General features: G+C 44.4%; 1 protein-coding gene across 2 annotated transcripts in view; it reads left to right on the forward strand.

Annotated features, from left to right (window-relative positions):
- The window catches only part of LOC132830155 (mitogen-activated protein kinase kinase kinase 5-like), a 179,809-nt gene that overhangs the window by 35,934 nt on the left and 121,994 nt on the right, over nucleotides 1-21,881 (forward strand). Inside the window, exons 4-5 of one of the 2 annotated variants that reach the window (XM_060847686.1) lie at nucleotides 6,813-7,000; nucleotides 12,596-12,794. In XM_060847686.1, coding sequence (XP_060703669.1) covers nucleotides 6,813-7,000; nucleotides 12,596-12,794 — 387 coding nt within the window. The remainder of the gene's footprint in view (nucleotides 1-6,812; nucleotides 7,001-12,595; nucleotides 12,795-21,881) is intronic. The other variant, XM_060847687.1, reaches the window with a different exon arrangement.

Here is a 21,881-nt window from a genome sequence, read left to right on the forward strand (position 1 = left end):
TCCTTTCCTGCATGTCTTTAGTGGGAATGATGTGAGGGTGCTTTACCCTGTATCTAATCCCGTGTTGTCCCTTTCCTCATGCGTTTTGTGGGGATGATATGAGGGAGCTTTACTCTGTATCTAACCCCATGGAATAGCTGTCCTTGGAGTGTTTGCTCAGAGTGGTTTGGGAGGAGCTTTACCCTGTATCTATACATGTACTGTATCTGTCCTGGGAGTGTTTGATGAAATTGGGGGTAGAGGGAGCTTCACTCTGTATCTAACTCCATGCTGTCCCTGTCCTGAGACTGATTGCTGGGGGACAATGTATAGGGAGCCCTACTCTGTATCTAACTCCATGCTGTCCCTCTCTCCTGGTACTGTTTCGTGATGTATAATGCAGAGAGAACTTTAGTCTGGATCTAATCCTGCGTTGTCCCAGTCCTGGGACTGTTTTCTGATGTATAGTGTAGTTTAGAGGGAGCTTTACTCTGTATCTAATCCCGCGTTGTTCCTGTCCTGGGACTGTTTGATGGTGTATAGTGTAGTTTAGAAAGAGCTTTATTCTGTATCTAATCCCACGCTGTCCCTGTCCTGGGACTGTTTGCTGGTGTATAGTGTAGTTTAGAGGGAGCTTTACTCTGTATCTAATCCCGCGTTGTCCCTGTCCTGGGAGTGTTTGCTGGATCCCTGTGGACATCTAACCTGTGTCTAATTGTCACATAGCAAGACAGATGTGGAAGGATTGGTGCAGTTTTACGAAGGCTTTTCCTTGTTAATGTGTCATGAGAATGCATTGGGTCTCCAGATAATGAAAAAGCTGGGTTTCCTAATGGTAAGTCCACGCATTGTGTTGAGTGCGGATTCGACTGTCAGAAGGTGATATTGAGTGTGATGAGTGCAAAGTGCTTCCCTTGCAGAGATTAAAGGGTTGGCTAAGCAAAGTTGCCCACTCTCTCCCTCCTGCTGAATCTATAAGCGGACATTGGTGAGGCCCTAGGAGTGAGTTAGTTCTGATACAGGCTTAACCAACCACCCTGTCCCAGGACAGATGGTGTGGAGAGCTGGAAAGATCAACTGAGGAATGTGACACAGATTTTCCAACACTGCATCCATACAGGGTGCAGGTACAGATTACAGCTTCATTCAATTGACTCCTTTGTTCTGTTTGATACTACACTCTGGAATTAATGTGGCATGTTGATGTGGGTTCTCTACACGTTAGATAGGACAGTAAATAAGTTCTCTTCCTTGGCACATGACCTTGTTTTGGCATCTCTGTTAAAATTCCAGTACTCTTCAAAGGCTGTGACATCAGCAACTACTATTTTCTGTGGACAAGATTCAACAAGCTCAGAGGTTGTTTACTGGGAGTTTCAGTCATTCTGCTAAGACAGCCAGTGATAGCTATAAGAGAATTCCACTCTGCACTGAGAGTGTGTCTTGTTCAGGGTGGCAGGTGGGACCGAGAGAGAGAGACAGAGTGAGAGAGAGGTGGAGCAGAGAAGGAATGAGAGTGGTGGGGCAGAGAGAGAGAATGGTGGTCAGAAAGAGTGAGTGAAACGGGACAGAAAGAAAGAGAGAATCTGCATGAGGTGGGGTAGAGAGTGGGTGAGTGAATGACAGTGGGATAGGTAGGAGTGTGATTGAATTGAAGCTGTGCGTGAAAACGTGGGGCACAGAGAGAGAGCGAGAGAGAGAGAGCGAGAGAGAGAGAGAGAGAGAGAGAGAGAGAGAGAGAGAGGTTTCCATCCTAATCTGGATATCTGGTTTTTATTAGCTAATGAGCAGGAAGTGAGAGAGTTTAGGCATTGAATGAGATCATTGAAAGGTGCAATGCCTCAGGCTAGACAGAGGTGAAGGAGTGAGTAGCAGATGTGAAGTTGAGCTAATTTCCTGACTGCACTGGCTTGAAGATATCTGTCCAAGCTCCGTGTATTAAATGTGCCTGTGCTGTGCCTGTGAACACACACCTCCTTCCCCACAACCTCGCGAGTGATGATGCAGTGGGTGCTGGCCAGAGAAAGGTTAAGGAGCTGATTGGCAGGTGGTAAAACATTCTGTTCTTTCAAGAAGGAAGTGATGCACACAGACTTGGTGTAAAGTGGGACTGCGTGCCGGAAGTAATTTGTACAACAGGCACTTAGTAGCATGTATAGCAAGGTATTTGGAAGAATCAGTGAAGTGCTTTGAAAGCCTTGAGTCGGGTGGTATATGTGTAGGTCTGTGCTGTACAAGCTCATTCCTGTCAGGTCCTCAGACACTTTTGCTGCTGGCAATAACTCTTTCTCATATCAGCACTACTCAGTAACACATTGTTCTTCTTAAATTAACCACAGGCTGCGGTTTTCCATTTGCCAGTTATTTTTATTCATTCACAGGATGAGGGTGTTGCTGGCTGGGCCAGCATTTATTGCCCATCCCTAATTGCCCAGAAGTCAGTTAAGGGTTAACCGCATTGCTGTGGGTCTGGAGTCACATATAGGCCAGATCAGGTAAGGATGGCAGTTTCCTTCCCTAAAGAAACCAGATGGGATTTTCTCCAACAATTGAAAATGATTCATCATCAGACCCTTAATTACAGATTATTTTTGAATTCAAATGGTGGGATTCGAACCCAGCTCCCCAGAACATTACCTGGGTCTCTGGATTAACAGACCAGTGATAATACTGCTAGGCTGTCACCTCCCCTAAGTTATTGTATGGGAACGGCTGTCATTTCATTGCCTTCTCCCACAATGAAAGGGCCGACAGGATCAAATGCTGAGCAGTTTTCAAAAGGACACCTGGTGAACGTTTCCCGGGATAGTTGATGAACCCACCTTCCCGCCCCATGTTGAAGCTGCAGCCATTGTGGGCACAGCTGTATCTTCGAAGTCTGAGCTACACAGCAACACCTCAGACCAACAGGGGATCTATGTGACTTTCTTGGGGTAGTGTTGTGGGGAGACTGGGGTCAGAAGCAAGGACACGGAGGGTGGCTTTCAACCACGGATGAGGAAGCCCAACCATGTGGGGGTTCCCGCTGAGGTGGCAAGAAGGGGCTGGTACCTCCCTGGTTCTGACCCGGCTGATTATTTGCCCTTAGGCAAAGAAGTGGGCCATTAGGCCCCTCAAGTCTGTTCTACCATTCAAGGAGATCATATCTGATCTGTGACCTAACAACATATTGCTTAATGCCTTTGCTGAACAAAAATGTATCTGTTTCAGATTGAAAAGTAACAACTGAACCAGCATCCTCTGCTGTTTCGAGGAAATGAGTTCCAAACATCTACCACCCTTTATGTATAGAATTGATTCCTAACATCTCTCTAGAACAGTCTGGCCCTAATTCTCAGACTATGCTCCGAGTTCTGAATCCCCAACCAGTGGAAATAATTTATCTTTATCTACCCTGTCTTTTCCTGTTAAAATCTTGAAGACTTTAATCAGATCACCCCTTAACCTTCTAAATTCTAGATGAAACCTAATTTGTATAATCTTTGCTCATAAATTAATCCCTGAAGTCATGGTATCGTTCTTGTAATCCTCTTGTAGACCCTTCATAACTGATACATCCTTCCTGAGATGTTGTGCCCAGATCTGCACACAGCATTCCTGGGGGTTTTTGTACAACTGCAGCTTAACCCCTTTATCCTTACACTCCTGGAGAGACTCTCAGGATGTTACTGGCATCTCATTTGCTGCTGACATCCTCGGGAGTATCTGCCAGCTCATTTGAGTTGTCAGAGAGGGTGCCGCTTACCACTTGCATCATTGCCAGTGGGTGTTCAGCACACCTTGAGGGATTATCTCCTCCAGCTTTGCATTGGGTTTCACCCATTGCTCACCAATCTGCCCCAGGACACACTCTACCTACCCCAGTCCTCTCTGTCCTGTCAGATGGTGAACTACTTCAGGCGTACTGCACTGCCATTGAGCTTGCAGAGGGATTGAAAATCTCCAGCCAGCACCTGGTCGCAGAGAAGACAGTACCAGAACTTGATAGTGAGATTCCACACCAAGAAACAATTGGAAGTCCGAGAACATCATGGGCCCTATCGTTTATCACGACACAACTCAACTCATGTCTTCCTTCCCTCTGCAAAAGTTTATGAATCTTGTCAAAGGCTTTTCTAAAGTTAGATTACTTACAGTGTGGAAACAGGCCCTTCGGCCCAACAAGTCCACACTGACCCGCCAAAGCGCAACCCACCCATTCCCCTACATTTTACCTAACACTACGGACAATTTAGCATGGCCAATTCACCTGACCTGCACATCTTTGGACTGTGGGAGGAAACCGGAGCACCTGGAGGAAACCCACGCAGAGAATGTGCAAACTCCACACAGTCAGTCGCCTGAGGTGGGAATTGAACCCGGGTCTCTGGCGCTGTGAGGCAGCAGTGCTAACCACTGTGCCACCATGCCACCCACTGTGCCACCCACTAATCTAATCTAATCTAATCTAAAGTTCATATAGACAAGAATACTGTGTTCAATTCTGGTATCCTTGCTATAGGAAAGATGTTGTTAAACTTGAAAGTGTTTACAAAAGATTTATAAGGACGTTTTCAGGTTTGGAGGGTTTGAGCTTAAAGGGAGAGACTGAATAGAACATAGAACAGTACAACACAGTGCAGGCCCTTCAGCCCTCGATGTTGTGCCAGCCTTTAATCCTACCCTAAGATCAAACTAATCAACATACCCTTCATTTTACTATCATCCTTGTACCTATCCAAGAGTCGCTTAAATGTCCATAATGTATCTGACTCTATAACCACTGCTGGCAATGCATTCCACACACCCACCACGCTCTGGGTAAAGAACCTACCTCTGATATCTCCCCTACACTTCCTCCAATCACCTTAAATTATGCCCCCTTGTGATAGCCATTTCCGTCCTGGGAAAAAGTCTTAGGCTGGGGCTATTTTCTCTGGAGGGTTGGAGGCTGAGGGGTGCCTTACAGAAGTTTATAAAATCATGAGGGACATGGATAGGATAAATAACAAAGGTCTTTTCCCCAGGGTAGGGTAATCCTAAACTAGAGGGCATAGGTTTAAGGCGAAAAGGTTTAAAAGTTTTAAAAGGGACCTAAGGGGCAATGTTTTCACACAGAGGATGGTGTGTGTATGGAATGAACTGCTTGAGAAAGTGGTAGAGGCTGGTACAATTACAACATTTAAAAGGCTTCTGGATGGGTATATGAATAGAAGGGGTTTAGAGGAATATGGGCCAAATGCTGGCAAATGGGACTAGATTGATTTAGAATATCTGGTCAGCATGGATGAGTTGGACTGAGAGTCTGTTTCTGTGCTATACATCTCTATGATGTTTTCATATCTACTGCTCTGCCCTTGTCAATCCTTTCAAAAAAAAACTCAATCAAGTTTGTGAGATGAGTCTGCCAAGTCAATCAGCCATGCAGTCAGAAATCCAAGGAATCTCCTCAGAGTATGACGTACCTTAATGGATGTTAATGATCTGGTTGTCTTTCATACTGACCACTAGTCCCTGGGGCTCATTGACATGACGTGATTACCTGTGTCCATGGTCGCTGGTGAAATGTTGACAACTACATTGGTTCCCATCTCCATGGCACAACTTACTGAGTCGTGAGATGGGAACAATGTCTTCCTGCTGCTCCAGCTCAGTGACTGGGCTGTATTCCTGACAGTGGTTCTCCTGGTATGGGCACCATTCCACACGACCCAGGCCACTCCTACACACCCTAACAACACCTGAACTGTCCACACATCCCTCAGTTCCAGTGCTGCTACCAACAAGGTCCACCACCCAAATGTCACGTCTGTTCTCAGTATCTGTCCCAATCACTGACCTTGTGATGGAGCCCCTCCCCCACCCAATGAGGAGATGCTGCTAGCTGGCTGAGAGCCGCCATCTTTAGCAACCAACTGAGGGTGGCATTGTGCAGTGCAGGCTCCTGATCCCATCGCATCTGCTTTTAGCCGAAGCAGCCAGCTGTCTCTGTGTGAGACTCACTCTGCTTCCTCACTGCCTGTGCTGAGGTGCTCAACTCCCATCAGAGACACCACCAGCCATTCCGATCAGACATGGTGGAATGCCCAGTGTGCGTGACATTGGTTGAACAAACTATACATCTGCTTGGACTGTTGTTTGCAATGACACTTGTGTTTCTTGTGCTTTAAGGTGTAATATTCTTTGGGAATTTGTATTTGTGTCATTTTGTTGCAGAGGTGCTGTTTGTGTTAATTTCCCTTGACGTTAACAGTTACTGTGAGAAGGAGAATCTGGGAAGAGAAGGTCACACCGTTGTGGCTGGGAGCTCCTTTCCACAAGGATGTAACTGGTTTGAGTTTGACTTCTTGTTGTCACATGTACTGAGATACAGTGAAAAGTGTTGTTTTGTGTGCTTTTTCCTGATTGCACTAAATCCCAATATTTTTACCTCAGTCCAGTTGAATCTTGCGATCCAGAGTATGTGCCACCATGGGGTAAACCCAGCCCACTGACACTGGGCTCCTGTCTCTCTCTGACATGGGGAAGGACATCCTCTTGTCTACTAGTCAGGCTTGGGCAGCAGTGAATGGTGAAGCGGGCTGAATGGCCTCTTGTGTGAGTGAATCTCTGGGGAAGCACGAGACAGAACGGAGCCTAGGGTCGACTATGCTTTTGAGTATTAAAGCATCTTAAATTCAGGAACGGGAACAAAAAATAAATTACACTAGAGTTGGTGGAAGGCAAAACCATTCCGGGAAGGAATCTGCTCAAATGATCAAATGTGTGAGTGTCACTGAGTGAGCAGTGAGGACGTTTTGAGATGTTCCCTTTGTGCAGAAGTTGAAGTGATTGGCTGTCTCTCTTTCCTCCAGGGGTGTTATGGGAACTACATCTTCATTCCATACATCGTGACGCCCAGTGGTAAGGTCTTCTGCTGCGAAGCCAGTATGATGAAGTGTCTGACCGAAATGTTCCAACCGCACTTTAACCTGGAACCTCTCCTCATGCCCTTGGTCGATCGCCTGACTAAACTACTGGAGGAGACCCAGATCAACTCTTGGTGAGAGGATCTCCGCTGTATTGGGGAGGTGGGTGTGTGGTGTTTGGGGTTCAAGTGAGGAGGATGGTCCACTTAGCTCCGGCCCTCTTTTCATTCTCCCTTTATTAGTTGCCAATCTGACTGTGGAGTAAAGGGTTCATACTTAAATGTACAAACAGCTGGCCACATTACCAGTGGTATGAGAGGTCATATGACAGGGTGATGTTGGAAAGAGATGTCACTGTGTCGAGCCTTGTGCAAAGGCTGAGACTGTGCATTCTTCATCAAATGTTAAATGAAAGGTGTTAATATGGAGTACTGTGTGTGGTTCTGCTTGTCTCACTGCAGGGGGGGAACGTAGTGGCACTGGATGGGGTGCAGAGGAGGTTGCTTGAGATGGAGATGTTGGATGTGCTTGGATTATAGAGTCATAAAGCTGTATAACACGGAAACAGACCCTTCAGTCCAACTCATCCTTGCTGACCAGATGTCCTAAATTAATCTAGGCCCATTTGTTGGCATTTGACCCATGTCCCTGTAAACCTTTCCTATTAATATACCCATCCAGAAGCCTTGTACCAGCCTCCGCCACTTCCTGTGGCAGTTCATTTCATACATGTACACGTGTGTGACAAAGTTGCACCTTAAGTTTTTTTAAATCTTTCCCCACCCATCCTTAATCGATAACCTCTAGTTTTGGACTCCCCTACCCTGGGGAAAAGACCTTATCCATTTATCCTATCCATGTCCCTCAAGATTTTATAATCCCTGTTAGGTCATCCCTCAGTCCCCAGGCAAAACAGCCCCAGCCTATCCAGCCTCTCCCTATTGCTCAAACTCTCCAACTCTGGCACAATCCTTGCAAATCTTTTCTTAATACATTCAAGTTGCACAACATCCTTTCTGTAGCAGGAAGGCCAGAACTGAATGCAGTATTCCACACCAGTGTCCTGTACAGTTGCAACATGTCCTATCAGCTCCTATATTCAAAGCAGTGACCAATAAAGGCAAGTATACCAAATGCCTTCTTCATTACCCTGTCTACCTATGGCACCACTTTCAAGGAACTGTGATCCTGCACTCCAAGATCTCCTTGTTCAGCTCCACTCCCCAGGATTTTACCATTAAATGTGTAAGTCCTGTCCTGATTTGCCTTTGCAGGATGCAGCACCTCATATTTATCTAAATTAAACTTCATCTGCCACTTCTTGGCCCATCAGCCCATCTGATCAAGTTACTCTGAGGTAATTTTGCTATCAACTACAGCACCAATGTTTATTTTCTTTGGAGCAGAGAAGACTGAGGTTGGAGATGACTGAAGTGTCTTGGATTTTGAGGGGAATGGACAGAGAGCAGCAGTTCCCCTTCGTTGAGGGCAATCACGAGAGGGCAGAGTTTTCAGGGAAAGGGATGGGAGATTCAGTGGGGATTTGGGAAAAATCTTTTCCACTCAGTGAGTGGTGGGAATCTGGAATGTACTGCTGGAAAACCTTACAACCTTTTAAAAAAACAATGAGGAGGAGCACTTCAAGTATCATAACATTCAAACGTACAGGACGAGTGCAGGAAATTAGGATTAGCACTCCTTAAATGGTATGAATTTTACCAACACTTTAGTCTCTCTTAATCCATGTCAAGCACAAAAAAGCAACAGTTAAGAACAGATCATCCAGCACCCCACCCCAGTGAAGTGTGTATGTGATGGGGGGAGGGAAAACATACCAGGTTTCCCACCCTTTTGCTCTGAGCTCTCATACTGAGTGACAGAAACACAAAGAACAGGAAAATCACTGGCTGCTATTCCTGTTCTAATCTGAACAAGCTGATCACAACCTCAACTTGGATGTGAGCATACAGGTAGCCCCAGAGTCTGGGTAAGAATGATCAGAGAATGACTTTTTTAAAAACAAAATTGCAATAAATCATAGATCCTTCATCACCAGTAAAAACTTGAGATAATAAGTGATCGAATAGTGAAATTAATGATTAATATTACTCATTATTGAACAGTGGGAGGAGGGTGAACTGATGACATTTGTGTTGGTTTTCTGCACTGCAAAACGCTCCTGGAAATGAACTTTTCCTCTGGTTTGAAATGACAAAGTAGAGGAATGATTGTCTCATCACTGTGTATGGACCAGGCAATAAGTGGCTGCCTGAACACATTCCTCCAAACTCTCTGCCATCGGATAGGGTTAACCGAGTCTGCTCAATTGGGGCTGGTTCCCATCGCCTCCTCCCTGCGCCACATTCAGTAACTCATTTGTTCAGCTCCTTCTGCAAGAGCATAAGTCAAGCTAGGAGGTGGACTGGTCTCTGGTATCTGGTGTCCATTTAATGCAAGGCTTGGAGGAAATAATCGAGGAGAGAGTGAGGACTGCAGATGCTGGAGATCAGAGCTGAAAATGTGTTGCTGGAAAAGCGCAGCAGGTCAGGCAACATCCAAGGAGCAGGGGAATCGACGTTTCTTCAGGAACTCCTGAAGAAGGGCTCATGCCTGAAATGTCGATTCTCCTGCTCCTTGGATGCTGCCTGACCTGCTGCGCTTTTCCAGCAACACATTTTCAGCTTGGAGGAAATAATGACTGTATCAAGGCCAGAAAGGGAAAGATGCATCTAGCTATTTTCTCCAGTTATTTGTTGAGTTCAACACAGTGATCCATAGTTCATGTGTTGACTCAAGTTTATCCAGTGATCAGCTTTCCAATTGAGACCTTGGGAGTAAAAGGGGTTCCCTGGGTTGAGTCATACTACCTTGCTGATGGAGACATCACTGCTCCCATCCATCCTCTACCCATGAGTCTTTGGCCAGGGAACAGGTAAGTGAGCCATCACACTGGCAATTCTTTGTAGAAAAATCTGCTTCCAGTGCTAGGTGTACCCGATACTAGAGGGCACAGATTTGGCAAGGGAATGAAAAGTGAAAAAAAGCCATCAGTAAAACTATGAATTGAAGTGGTAGAGTTCTATTTTTAGGATGAGTTAGAGCAATGAGCGCCATTTTCAAGCTTTGTTTGTTTTCCCCTCCACACATGGCCTACTAAGAGTGAAAATCGTGAGCTTTTTAACACACCACATTATGATGGTCAGGAATGTTTTTATTTATTCATTGCTGGAAAAACGCAGCAGGTCAGGCAGCATCCAAGGAACAGGAGATTCGACATTTCGGGCATAAGCCCTTCTTCAGGAATGAGAAAAGTGTGTCCAGCAGGCTAAGATAAAAGGTAGGGAGGAGGGACTTGGGGGAGGGGCGATGGAGATGTGATAGGTGGAAGGAGGTCAAGGTGAGGGTGATAGGCCGGAGTGGGGTGGGGGCGGAGAGGTCAGGAAGAAGGTTGCAGGTTAGGAAGGCGGTGCTGAGTTTGAGGGATTTGACTGAGACAAGGTGGGGGGAGGGGAAATGAGGAAACTGGAGAAATCTGAGTTCATCCCGTGTGGTTGGAGGGTTCCTAGGCAGAACCACAGGAAGAGCGCCTCATCTTCCGTCTACGAACCCTCCAACCACAGGAAGAGCGCCTCATCTTCCACCTGGGAACCCTCCAACCATAAGGGATGAACTCAGATTTCTCCAGTTTCCTCATTTCCCCTCCCCCCACCTTGTCTCAGTCAAATTCCTCAAACTCAGCATCGCCTTCCTAACCTGCAATCTTCTTCCTGACCTCTCCGCCCCCACCCCACTCCGGCCTATCACCCTGACCTTGACTTCCTTCCACCTATCGCATCTCATCGCCCCTCCCCCAAGTCCCTCCTCCCTATCTTTTATCTTAGCCTGCTGGACACACTTTCCTCATTCCTGAAAAAGGGCTTATGCCTGAAACATCGAATCTCCTGTTCCTTGGATGCTGCCTGACCTGCTGCGCTTTTCCAGCAACACATTTTCAGCTCTGATCTCCAGCATCTGCAGACCTCACTTTCTCCTCCTTTATTTATTCATTCACAGGATGACAGTGTCGCTGGCCAGGCCAGCATTTATTACCCAGAGGGCAGTTAAGAATTGACCACATTGCTGTGGGTCAGAGTCATATGTAGTCCAGAGCAGGTGGGAATGGCAGCTTCCTTTCCTAAAGGACATGAGTGAATCAGATGGGTACTTCCGACAATCTGCCATGGTGGGATTGGAAGCTGGTCCCCATGACCTGGGTCTCTGGATTAACTGTCCAGTGATAATACCGCTAGGCTGTCACCTCCCTTTCAAAACTTCATTCCTTTTCTTTCTCTTAAATCGACAATGGAAACAAATCCAGTGTAAATTTCAATAAGGAAGTAGGAAGCTTTCCAGTACTTTGGGGGTAAAGGCTTATGCCCAAAACGTCGACTGTCCTGCTCCTTGGATGCTGACTGACCTGCTGCGCTTTTTCAGCAACACATTTTCACTTTTGGGGGTAAAGCATGGAAGTAGAAATAAATGGATAGCTTTATCAAAAAGCCAGCAGATGCTTTGGGCCAAATGGCCTCTTCCAGTGCTGTAAGGCCGTATACTTCAACTTGACATTAGATTTAAACCCTAGTATGACTAAACAAGCTGCGCAAGCCCAGGTTTTTATTTATATTTATTCATGAGATGTGGTGTTACTGCCCTATATTTATTAACTGTCTTGCCCCCCCCCATCCTGATTTTTAATGTGAAATGGGGGCAATTGAGGAAGATACAGAGGGAACAGTGGAACAGTGCCTCAGAATGGAGGTCACTAGCTTTAGGACAGGTGGGGGTGAAATGAGCATTAAAAAAATGCCACTCATAAATTATGATAAAACTACACAAGGTATTTCTGAATGAATCTCAGACTCAGTGATATTTCATCCCTGTGCCTTCAAACATTACATACCTAAACAATCCATTGAAAAGCTGGGAATGTGTGTTGCAAACGTTTCGTCCCCTGTCTAGGTGACATCCTCAGTGCTTGGGAGCCTCCTGTGAAGCGCTTCTGTGATATTTCCTCTGGCATTTATCGTGGTTTGTCTCTGCTGCTTCTGGTTATCAGTTCCAGCTGGACCCAATATACCGGCCACTGCAGCGGACAGCTGGAACTGACAACCGGAAGCAGCAGGTACAAACCACTATACATGCTGGAGGAAACATCACAGAAGCGCTTCACAGGATGCTCCCAAGCACTGAGGATGTCACCCAGACAGGGGATGAAACGTTTGCAACACAAATTCCCAGCTCGGTGAACAGAACCACAACAACGAGCACCCGAGCTACAAATTAGATTAGATTACTTACAGTGTGGAAACAGGTCCTTCTGCCCAACCAGTCCACACTGACCCGCCGAAGCGCAACCCACCCATTCCCCTACATTTACCCCTTTACCTAACACTATGGACAATTTAGCATGGCCAACCCACCTGACCCGCACATCTTTGGACTTCTCCCAAACTTTGAATCCGTTGAAAAGGATGGGGTTATGGTCCATTATCTTGTGTCCTTGATTCTAGTGGGTATGATTGATTAATGGCCATTAAAATACGTGCAATAAGAACAGTCCCTGGATTCAAAACGGTAACTCTATTTCTTTCTCCACAAATCTGCTCCGTTTTTCTGGCACTTTCTGTTTTTGATCAGCGGCCAGGTTTGGAGAGGTGGAACTGAGATTTTTGCTTTCTGCCTTTGCTTAGTGAAGGCATTTTACTTTTGCAATTTTGCAGTGAATATTTTCGGGAAAGCATTCAGAGTGAAATCCGCAAAGCGAGGGAGACCTACCGTGGACAAGAGCTACGAGATGCACTCGCACGCATCCAACAGCGTCTGGACAGTGTGGAGCTTCTAAGCGCTGATGTTGTAATGAACTTACTGCTGTCATACCGTGATGTACAGGTACGTCAGCTCTTGGAAATATTGTGACGTGTAATAAGTACGTTATCTGCCTAGAAATACCATCATGTACAGGCAGGATAGTTACCTGGAAATACTGTAATCTGCAGGATCGTCAATTATTAAGGCACACTGCAATGTACCAGGAAGTCAACTGCCTGGAAATTCCAGGAAAAAATACCAGCACCACTAGAACACACTCACTTTCCATGGGTTGTGCACTTGCTTTCCACAAGAACATATTGTTTCACATCTGTTTTCCATTGGTACTAGCTGTTACACACTTGCTTTCTACCAGATACGCCATTACACACCTGCTTTTCAGTGGGACACACAGTTACACACTTACTTTACCCTAGAACAAACTGTCCCATGCTTGTTTTCCACTAGAACACACACACACACACCCGCTTTCCAAAGGCACACACTTTTACACACTCACTTTCCCCAATAATTCACTGTTACACACTTGCTATCCCTACTGTCTGCCTTCTGCCAGTCAGCCAATCTTCCGTCCATGCTAATACATTGCTCTTAACCCATGTAGCAACCTCCTGCATAGTACCTAATCAAATGCCTTGGAATGGGCCCACTGTCTCTCCTTTGCCTAACTTGCTCGTCACCTCCTCAACGATGGCCAGTGATGGTTATTCTTAAAAGCAAAATGGATAAGACATTGGTGTCATTGTGTGTGTAGTCAAGTTCAAAATCATGAGTGAGTAAATAGAGTAAATAGAGAGAAGCTGTTCTATTTGTAAAAGGGCAAGAAACATGGGTGGGGAGTGAGTAGTTAGGGTATGAAATGCTGTGCCTGGGAGTGTTGTGGAGGCAGATTCAATTGTGGCATTTTAAGATGGCATTGGATTATTATTTTGCAAGGGGATTAGAATTTGGAGATGATGCTAATTTAACGGTCCAGTGCGAGCGTGTTGGGCTGAATGGTGGACTCCAGTGCTGTCGCATTTTGTAATTCTGTGACGTCTCTTTTCACTGTTGTGGTTCTGTTCGCCGAGCTGGGAATTTGTGTTGCAGACGTTTCGTCCCCTGTCTAGGTGACATCCTCAGTGCTTGGGAGCCTCCTGTGAAGCGCTTCTGTGATGTTTCCTCCAGCAATTCCTCTGGCAAACCACTACAAATGCCGGAGGAAACACCACAGAAGCGCTTCACAGGAGGCTCCCAAGCACTGAGGATGTCACCTAGACAGGGGACGAAACGTCTGCAACACAAATTCCCAGCTCGGCGAACAGAACCACAACAATGAGCACCCGAGCTACAAATCTTCTCACAAACTTTGTCTCTTTTCACACATGGCTGTCTCTGAGATCTTGACATCATAGCTTGCTCAGGCAATACAACATTGAAAAGTTCTTTCTGTCACTCTTTAAGAAGGGCAACCAAGTTTCACCTTGATCTCACAGTAACGATGTTTCAAGCTAACAGGAGACATGCTCAGCAGACCGTTCCTTAGCTTCTCCTCAACTGAACATCCAATCCAAACCAACTCAGCAAAGGCACACATTGTTCAAACAAGATAGACATAAGACCCAGTCAAATGACGTCTGGGAAATGAGTCCATTCAGTTATAGAGTCATATAGCAAGGAAACATACCCTTCAGCCCAACCTGTCCATGCTGACTAAGTTTCCGAAACTGAACTAGTCCAATTTGCTTGTGTTTGGCACTTTACCCTCTAATCTTTTCATGTATGAGTCCAAGTTATCTAAATTTTTCTTTTATTCATTTGCGAGATGTGGGCATCGCTGACTGGCCAGCATTTAGTGCCTATCTCCAGATGACCCTAGTGCTGGGGAGCTACCTTCTTGAACTGCTACTGTCTGTGTGGATGCTGTTAGAGAGGGAGTTCCAGGGTTTTGACCCAGCAATAGTGAAGGGAAAGTGAGAAATTCACACACTTTCTTCAAGGCCTGGTTGTAAAAGACAGTTTTCAATGTCTCAAAGACTTCTTTTTCCAGATTTTTCGCATTTGGCTTGAAGTAAATCCACTTCTCCTCAATTCTTCAACTCAAGCAATGTTTAATATGAAGCTAATTCATAACTGGAAATAGGTCAGTCATGATCTAACTGAAAGGCAGGGCTTGGTCAAGGTATTAAAGGTCTGTCTCCTGTCCTTAAAATCCCAATAGATAACGATTAGGATCTGGGTTCATGGTAAGTTCACCGTACATTTGTAAACATCTGTTACAGATGGGATTACATTGTTAGTGGCTGCTTTGATTGTGCAGAAATAAACTCTTTCAACTCCTCCTCCCATTGCACCAGTCCACCCCCAACATGGTGAGTCAGACTGTCCACATTTTCTAACCTCTCCCCGTGGAGCTGCCAAACGTTGTGTGAGCAAAATATACAGGGAGTCAGCCAAACGTAGCTCTTCCCTGGTTCAGTGTGAAAACTGCAGTTAGCATTGGTAATCAGGACACCAGGTTCAGGGTAATGATAATGTAGTGACTGCGTGACTGACCTGACCAAGAGGTTTGGAGTTCAACTCCAAAAGTTCCCGTTTGAGTGTTTGAAATCTGCTTCAAGAATTAGGAGATTAAAATATAGGTATGAGTTGAAGTGACCGTGAAGCCAATCAATTGTTGTATAAAACCCACTGGCTCGTCCAAGACATAAAATTGGGAACCTATCTCCTCCTGCCTGTGCTATCGAAACCTTTAATAATCCTAAAGCCTCAATTAAGTCTACACTTCGCTTACAATACTCCAGTGGAATGCATTGCAGTGTCTCAGGTCCATCCTCACAGTTCTGTAGTTTTCCATCCGTAGCACCACCTTGGTAAATCTATAATTCTTGCTCCTATTTTTGAAATAAACTCTGTTGGCTGGTTTTATCACCTTGTCTTCTTGTACTTCCAGGGAGTGTTGTATTTGAAGTTTAACACGTTCTTCGTGTCTTTCCATTGAGGCTGTACTCCCACTCCTTCAATGTTTTCTGAAATATCTTGCCCCCCCGAATGCTAATTCTCAATCTATGTTCCTTTGAGGCTGTGTGCATTCTCACACACAAACACCAATCAATCCAACGTCCGTCTGCTTGGGAACGGTGTCCATTATACTTTGATTTTCTTGTTTAATGTTTTGACATTCCTCACTCACCCTCCCCTCCCATGTATACATTCTGTTGAGAATATGGAGCTTGCTAGCAGAGGGAGTGTTCAATGCAGTAGAGGCTAAGTGAGTCAGCAAATGAGCGAGAAAGGAATAGAGGGCTGTGGTTGTAGATTTAAGTGAAGAACAACGGGAAGAGGCTGGAGTCAAACATAGACACTGTTTGATATGCTGTAGTTCCTATGTTATTTATTTTATCTTTGTACCTCCTAACCTCTTTTTTGTTTTCTGCACTGATTGATACTTCCTTACTGTTTATTTCAGTTGAGCTTTTATTGCCTTATCATCCTCTTTATGCACAGGCTTGACTTTAGCACAGAAATCAAAAATAGGGCATTTAGTCCAACTGGTCTATGTCAATGTTTATTATCTATTAACTTCTGCCCACCTGAACTTCAGTCAGAATATCCTTCTCTTAGTTTCTCATTCATCCTGTGGGCAACATGGTGGCTCAGTGGTTAGCACAGCTGCCTCACAGTGCCAGAGAGCCAGGTTCGACTCCAGTCTCAGGTGACTGTCTGTGTGGAGTTTGCACATTCTCCCAGTGTCTGTGAAGGTTTCCTCCCACAGTCACAAAGATGTGCAGGTTAGGTGGCTCAGGCAAAAGTGAGGACTGCAGGTGCTGGAGATCAGAGTGTAGATTAGAGTGGTGCTGGAAAAGCACAGCAGGTCAGGCGGCATCCGAGAAGCAAGTAAATTGATGTTTCGGACAAAGGCCCTTCATCAGGATTGGGAATGCTAAATTGCCTGTAGTGTCCAAGGATGTGCAGGTTAGGTGAATTAGCCATGGGAAATGCAAGGTTATGGGATATAGTGGGGATCTGGGTGGGATGCTCTTTGGTATGGACTAAGTGGCCTGAAAGGCCTCCTTCCACACTGTAGGGATTCTATGATATAACCTGCCTGTCATTCACCTTGTCCATTGCCTGTGGGAGTGAGTTCTAAATTCTTGACATGCTGTGATTACAGAATAATGTCTCCTGGTTTAAAAAAAAAATTCAAGGGCTGTTTGCATGCCTGACTGGAGCTAACATTTATCATTCATCCCTAATTGCTGAGGGAGCAGTTAGGAGTCAACCACATTAACTTATGACTGGAGTCACATGTAGGACAGACAAGGTGAGGATGGCAAACTTCCTTCCCTACAGGGTGTGACTGAACTTGATGGATTATTACAGCAATCAACAGGGGTTGCATGGTTATCGTTAGGTTGGCTTTCAGTCCCAGATATTTAATGATTTCACATTTCACCGTGGGCCATGGGATTTGTCCTAGAGCGTTAGTTTGGGGCTCTGGTTACTGTGACATTGCCAGTACACCACAGTCTCCCTCTTGCATTCTCGAATGGATTTTTCAGTGACTGTCTTATATTGGTGACTCCTACAGCCGGACCCAGGACACCTCCATGTTTACCTTATCATAGTTTTAAAGGCATCTATTAAATCACCACTCAACCTTTTTCTAATTTTTTTATTTCCAGATTCTGCATCTTACACACAACTGCATGGCATATTTTCCCCATCACCAAATCACACAAGACATTTTTTCATCTATTAATCACCACCAGCAAATCATCTGTGGTCTCTAATTGATGAATTTACATGTAAAATCCATTAAAAGCAATGCAAAACATCAAAGGTGAGGGAGAGTGGGTGGGGGATAAATCAAAATGGAGTTGTAAGGACCATCTCTCAGCCTTCTGTTCTAAAGAGAGAGCTCTGACCCATTGAACATTTCCTCTCGTGTCTTAGTTTTAGGTTTTTTTTGAGACCAGAATGATATTTTTAAGTGTGGGCCAACCAAGCTTAAGGTCAATTCATTTTCCATACCCTCTGCTTTTCAGAGCCTTTGCTTTCTCGAAGCAAGTTGAAGAAAGGAGTTCCTTTCTTTATTTTCTGTCCGTAGTTAGACTTGAAGAGACTTGCTGCAGCTGGCAGAATGCCACTTCCAATCGCCCTCGTGTATTGTCAGCATCAAGATTAAATTTCCAGCTGTAATCCAGCCTGGCACTCCAGTTGTAGCACTGAGTGAAATGTCGCCTTTTCGATTAGATAATCAACTTCAGGACCTCATCTTCTGGCTTAGGTAGATGTGAAAGATCCCATGATACTCTCGGCTAAGATAGACGGTGTCCTGGGAACTGAGGGATATAGGGAGTGGGCAGGAGACTGGAGTTGAAATCCACAATTATCCATGATCATGCTACATGGCAGGCCAGACTTGATGGGCCAAATGGTCCACTCTTGCTCCTGTTTCATGCGTTCTTGTATTAATTTGAAGACAGATGAACAATATCTTCCCATTGACCTGGACGATGCTTATCCCTCAATAAAATTACTTGGTCGATATCACATTGTTATTGGAATAAGTTTGCTGCCTGGAAGTTTTTGTTTGACTCATTCTTGTGATGTGGGCATTGTTGGCTCGACCAGCATTTATTGCCCATCCCTAATTGCTCAGAGGACAGTCAAGAGTTGACCACATTGCTATGGGTCTGGAGTCACATGTAGACCAGACCAGGTTAAGGATGGCAGTTTCCTTCCGTTAAGGACATCAGTGAACAAGATGGGTTTTCCCCCAATAATCGACATTGGATTTATCATTAGACCCTTCATCACAGATATTTTTTATTTAAGTCAAATTCCTCTCTCTGCCATGGCAGGATTAGTGAGCCCGATGGGTTCTTTTTCAGGTAATAGATTCCTGTGATTGGTTCAATTCCAATATTACAACAGTGAATTCACTTTGATAATAATTTACTGGCTGTGGGATGTCTTGGGTTGTGAAAGATGTTTGTCAGTTCCTGGTCTCTTTTTGATTGTTCACCGCAGTCACTTAAACACTGCGAAACAAAACTAGTAGGAATTTCAGTCAAAGGCAAGTGGGGATTGTTGAGCAATAATGTCACAGCAAAGAACATGAGCTAATGAGGCTGCCAAACTGGTTTGAAATTTAATGTCAGTGAAGTTGCCGGGAGGCAGACCTGTCGCGTCCAGAGAACATGTGGGATATCGAGTGAGTCTAGCCAGGCACAATCTCCCCCGCAGGAAGCTAAAGGGAAAGGGTAGATGCATAGATTTAAAAGCACAGAAACAGATAGATTAAAGATAGGAATATAAGAATAAATGGAACTCCCAGTGATTGTCAAGTAATGGAATGAAACAGCACAGAAGTGGACATTGTGATAATGAAACTAACCAAGTAATCCAAGCTCCCGGTTAATACTGTAAAGACAGCATTTCAAACTGCACTACGGCTGCTGTTATAGAGTCAGAGAGACGTACAGCATGAAACACACCCTTCGGTCCAACCCGTCCATGCCGACCCATATCCCAACCCAATCTACTCCCACCTTGCCAGCACCCGGCCCATATCCCTCCAAACCCTTCCTATTCATACACCCATCCAAATGTCTCTTAAATGTTGCAATTGTACCAGCCTCCACCACTTCCTCTGGCAGCTCATTCCATACCCGTATCACTCTCTGTGTGTGGAAAAGTTGTCCCTTAGGTCTCTGCCACTTCTCAGCCCATTGGCCCATCTGGTCCAGATCCTGTTGTAATCTGAGGTAACCCTCTTCGCTGTCCACTACATCTCCAATTTTGGTGTCATCTGCAAACTTACTAACTGTACCTCTTATGCTCGCATCCAAATCATTTATGTAAATGACAAAAAGGAGAGGACTCAGCACCGATCCTTGTGGCACTCCACTGATCACTGGCCTCTTTGAAATTTAAAATCAACTTTAATAATGTATGAAATTGGAAACAAAATTGAAGTTTCAGCATTGTTGCCGTGAAACCACCATTGATTGTTTGTAGAAACCCCTATCGTTAAGTAATGCCCAATCAGGACGAAAATCTGCCTTCTTTACTCAGTCTGGCCTAGAGAAATGTGGTTGATTCTTAACTTCTCTCTGAAGTATTCAAATAAGCACCAGGTTCAAGGGCCCTTTGAGATAGGTAACCTCCAATGAAAGAATAAAGAAAAACAAAGTGCATTCCAGATAATTAAAACTTGCTGCTCGACAAAAAAACACTGTCGCCTTGTTCCTTTGCCTGTCAGCATTGCCTCAGAGATAAGAACGGAGGTACAAGGCTAATCAGTCCTACTTTAGCACTTGGTAAGATCATGACTGAGTTACAACATCCTCTCACACTTTCCCCTTGTTTTGTGAATGTCCAAACATGTAAGGATTTCAGTCTTGATAATGGCCCAAGGAATGCTAAGTGTTTACAAATCTCTGAGTGACGAAATCTCTCCTCACCTAAATGGCCAATCTCATTTCAAGGAAATATGATCTCTCGTTCTGCACTTCCTGGGGAAAACAAGTAGCAGCATTTTTCGTGCCAGACTTGCTTAGAATCTTAGATCATATTTTCTTTTTTCTAATCAGGGAATCTGGCTCCATTCTACTGATGCTCTCCTCAGTGGATAACCTTTTTATTGCAGCCATCATGCAGAGAACTTTCTTTTAATGGAAGTCTGCCATCATTTGACAAGGAATCCAAAACAAACACCCATACTCCAAGTATGGTCTTGTCAGACCCCAGCAGTATAAAACTATTTTTAACATTTCATCTCTTGCAATACTTGCCTTGAGAATTTATAGTTATATCTGTGTGTTCCTGTTTTGTGAGTCATGCACAATAATCCCCAAGTTCTTTGTCAATATTTACGAGTCTTTCACCTTTGAAAAAACATTGTTGCTTTTTGATGCTTCTGATCAAAGCTGTTGATTTCACACTTCCTTGCGTAATGTGCCATCTGCCGCAGTCCTGCCCAATGTCTTAGATAATGTCCCTTTGCAATCTCTTCATGTACTCCCCACAACTAACTTACCCACTAGGGAACAAACTAGGGAAGTATTACACTCGGTCCCTTGACTAAGCCTTGACATTGATTATTAATAACCAAATTGTTAATAGCCCAAGCTCTGAGCTCTGTGACATTCTACCAGTTACACTTGATCATTTGGAAACTTCACTGCATATTCCTATCTTTTTTTCTGTCCATGGAACAATCCTCAATCCAAGCTTTTTTGTCATTCTCAATTCCATTAGTCTTCATGTTGTGTAAAAACCTGTGGAACCTAACTGAATGCCTTCAAAACATCCAAATGCACTGCATCCACTGGGAGTTCATCAATTACCTGACATTCTACCTGCAACTTAAGTCTATGTCTAATGAATATTCATCCCCCTGCCATTGGAAACCACTTCCTCATATTTAGTCTTTCAACATCATTAATGAGTTTGAACACCATTATCAAATCTCTTAATTTGATCTTCTCGAAGGAGAACAGCTCAAGTTCCACAGACGATGCCAGATGGCTGAATTCCGCCTGTTTTTATTTCAAAGCTTCCTCACTTTTTTCATTGTAGTTCCGCAGATATAGTAAACTCATGTGCATTCTCTCCAAGGTCTTGACACGCTTATGAAACTGTGGTGTGTGATGAAGATTCATGATATATTAACGTTATTATCATTTGGAAACTTGAAGTGCGCAGATTTGTATTTGTATTTCTACATTGTGAGTGTGAAGAAGAGAAAGACATAACTAAAGCTTCATTTTTGAGTGACACTCAATTAGCTTAAGTTTCGTTTACAAACATCTAAATGACATCTTCAAGACCCTTGAGGTGAATAGTTCAGTGCATTAGAAGCAAGGGTAGAAATGGATAAAGGATTTTTGTTGTCTAGCAACAGGAGCCTGGAATCACAGAAATACAAAAGGTCAAGCAATGTATGTAACTTGCGTCAGACAGCAAAGATGCTGATAATTTCAGCCTCTAAAAAAGTCTTGAAAATGCCCTGAGTAACTTAACAGAAAATGTCCATAATCAGAAAACTGCTAGAAACTGAGTGTTTGGAAAAATACGTGTTTGTTCTGAGACGTTTGAGGTCAGAAAGCTCCAGAAACCAATTACAAACAGACCAACTAATAAAGATCTTTAAAGTAG

The sequence above is a fragment of the Hemiscyllium ocellatum genome, chromosome 30 (genome assembly GCF_020745735.1).
Source record: "Hemiscyllium ocellatum isolate sHemOce1 chromosome 30, sHemOce1.pat.X.cur, whole genome shotgun sequence".
Lineage (NCBI taxonomy): Eukaryota > Metazoa > Chordata > Chondrichthyes > Orectolobiformes > Hemiscylliidae > Hemiscyllium > Hemiscyllium ocellatum.